At 37.6% G+C, this 2739-nt stretch overlaps 1 protein-coding gene across 1 annotated transcript; it reads left to right on the top strand.

Moving 5' to 3' along the window:
- The first annotated feature begins 539 nt into the window (after nt 1-539).
- LOC109242912 lies at nt 540-1831 on the top strand. Its single transcript, XM_019409787.1, has 2 exons — nt 540-1391; nt 1478-1831. The coding sequence occupies exons 1-2, from the start codon at nt 540-542 to the stop codon at nt 1829-1831; spliced, it is 1206 nt and encodes a 401-aa protein (XP_019265332.1).
- Nucleotides 1832-2739: the final 908 nt, after the last annotated feature.

The raw sequence follows: 2739 nt of genomic DNA, 5'->3' as shown, positions 1-2739 counted from the left end.
TAGTGTATAGTGTTTGCATGTGGGGCTGGTACTCTTTTTGTTTGGTATCTTTGTTGTTTCCTTATGTGGTGTCAATTTGTGCCCTAGATGTACTTTGTCTTTGGCTGCAAGTGTCATTTTCACATATTTTATTATAGTGTGGTAGGGTTGGGTTGTTGAAATCGATAGAACCATGTGCATTTCTTCTTAAAGACTGTTTTTTTTTTCTTGCTTTCCACTGTTGAAATCGACAAAACATGTATAGACCGTGTGCTTTTTCTATTAAAGTGTGTGCTTTATTCTTTTCACTATATTATATGCAATAATTTATTGTATGTTCAATATTTTATTGTCAAAGTTGTTAAATTATTCATGTGGGCCCTCTATGTTTTCTTCTGTATTTATATTATAGATATTTCAATATGGGGGACCACGAAGAGCCAATTTTAGGTCAATATCAGTGTGAATTAGGTACTGATTGTTGATCAGATAGTGATAAAAGTTCAGAGTATGGTTCAGATGCTAGTGAATATGATTTTGAAGAATTAGAGTCACTTAGGATGCAAAAGGGTAAAGAAGTTAATGATAAGCTCAGTCACTACAAAGAGCTTGATAAGTCTATGACATTTAAGGACTTGGAAGAGGCCAAAAAAGTCATGAACTTCTATGCTATTGCAAATTCCAAACCTTTGAAGCTTAAAAAAAGTGATAAAATAAGAGTAAGGTACAGATGTGTAGTAGGCTGCCCTTTTGAATGCCTCATCTCTGAAGATAAGAAGGGTCGTGGCTTTAAGATGAAAACATTGAAGACAGAGCACAACTGTGAAGATGCATTTGAGAATCCTAGAGCCAAAACAAAAACTTTAGCTGAATATTTCAGGAGTAAGGTGCAGAATAACCCCAAGTACAAGATAAAGGATATGAAACTAGATTTGAAAAATCAATTTTCATTGAATGTACATAACTCCACATTGAAAAGGGCTAAGAGGATGGCACTTCAGCAATTGCAAGGAAGCTTTTTAGATGACTATAACAGATTAGAAGCATATGCAAATGAGATTAGGGAGAGCAATCCCGGTAGTGATGTGGTTATCAATTTATCAAAAGATGCCATGGCTGAAGGTAAAAGGAGATTTCTTAGAATGTACATATGCTTCAATGCAATGAAGTTGGGGTTCAAACAAGGGTTGAGATCATTCATTGGACTAGATGGGACTTTCTTAAAGGGTCATTGCAAAGGGCAATTATTGGTGGCTGTTGCACAAGATTGTCAGAATCATTTCTATCCCTTGGCTTGGGCTGTAGTTGATAAGGAAAACACCTTGACATGGACATGGTTTCTGGAGCTGCTGAAGCACTCATTGAATCTGAAAGATGGAACCAGTATTACCTTTATGTCTGATATGCAAAAGGTACAACTTATAATTTTGTTTAACTGACTATTCCCGTTATTTTTAAGTTATTATATAGTTAAATCTGTTTAAATTTACATGTGCAGGGTCTGTTGGAAGCAGTAAGAATTGTCCTCCCTCTCTCAAATCATAGGTTTTGTGTGAGGCATATTGAAGCCAACTGGAGTAAGAGGATCAGAATTTCAGGAGAGATGAAGAAATACCTATGGTGGTCTGCTTGGAGCACTTATGAGGAGGACTTTAAAGATCAACTAAAGAATCTTGGTGAATTGTCTGTTGATGCTGCCAAGGAGTTGCTTAGGTATCCACCACATACCATCAGGGCACTAAAATACAAGAAAGAGGATCCAATGACTGAAATTAGTTGGTGGCACAGCAAGGAAGCTTACCTGATGACATATAAGGCTAAGTTGATGCCTGTTAGAGGTGAAAAGTTCTAGAAAGTTTTACCAGAACATGCTATGGACCCTCCTCCACTTGCCAAAACTGTTGGAAGGCCAAAAGTCAAAAGAAATAGGGAGAAAGATGAGGCTAACAAGAGACAAGGAGATTGGGCTGCATCAAGAAGGGGAACTAGAATGACATGCAGCATTTGTGGTGAACTGGACCACAATTCAAGGACATGCAAGGTACTTTACTTTCTTCTTAACTTATCTTTCTTCTTATATAATTGCAGTTATGCTTAACTTAATAGAAAGTTTTTCTTTTTAATAGGTTGGTGGTGAAGTAAATGTTGAGGATGTTAGTTGTTCAGCCCCTCAACCAACTCAACCAACACAAGAAGGTGAACGTGAAAGTGAATTTGTGTTCATGCCTACACCAAGAGTACCAATACAACAAGCAGAACCCTTTGGTGATGGTAGTGAGCATGAAAGTGACCCTGCTTTAATGCCTAAGATTATTTCTGAAGATCAAACACGATTACTGATGAGGCAACAACAATTGGCCTCAGTAGGGACAAGAGTCATCTCTTTCAGAGGAGATCATACTGGTGTCAGTTATCCCACTGATCTTCCTTACTCACCTACTAAGCTCACTTGGAAAGGCAAAGAAGTTGTGACTGAAAATCAATTGGAAGTGGCAAGACAAAAGAAAGCGGGGAAGTTGAAGTGTAGGAAACTCATTGGGAACTCACAAATCTAGTAATCCTGGTTACAACAGTGCTGTTTGGTTTAGTAGTTATTTTGTAAACATGTTTTGATGGCTTGACAGTGTTGTTTTGTAGCATCAGTAAACTAAAATTTATGCAGCTGTTTTGGTTTAGTTTGCACAGCAGTGTTGTTTTGTTGCAGCTGTTTTGACAGTGCTGTATTGGTTTAGTTTGCACAGCAGTGCCGTTTTATTGCAG

The sequence above is a fragment of the Nicotiana attenuata genome, unplaced genomic scaffold (genome assembly GCF_001879085.1).
Source record: "Nicotiana attenuata strain UT unplaced genomic scaffold, NIATTr2, whole genome shotgun sequence".
Taxonomy (NCBI): Eukaryota; Viridiplantae; Streptophyta; class Magnoliopsida; order Solanales; family Solanaceae; genus Nicotiana; species Nicotiana attenuata.
Note: the sequence above shows the minus strand (reverse complement) of the source record. Positions and strands in the feature narration are given on the sequence as shown.

What these genes read in the sequence shown, in the direction of transcription:
- LOC109242912 (XM_019409787.1), top strand. Translation starts at nt 540, where the DNA reads ATGCAAAAGGGTAAAGAAGTTAATGATAAGCTCAGTCACTACAAAGAG. An exon ending in TTATGTCTGATATGCAAAAG is followed by an intron (nt 1,392 to 1,477) that starts GTACAACTTATA and finishes TTACATGTGCAG; the next exon opens with GGTCTGTTGGAAGCAGTAAG.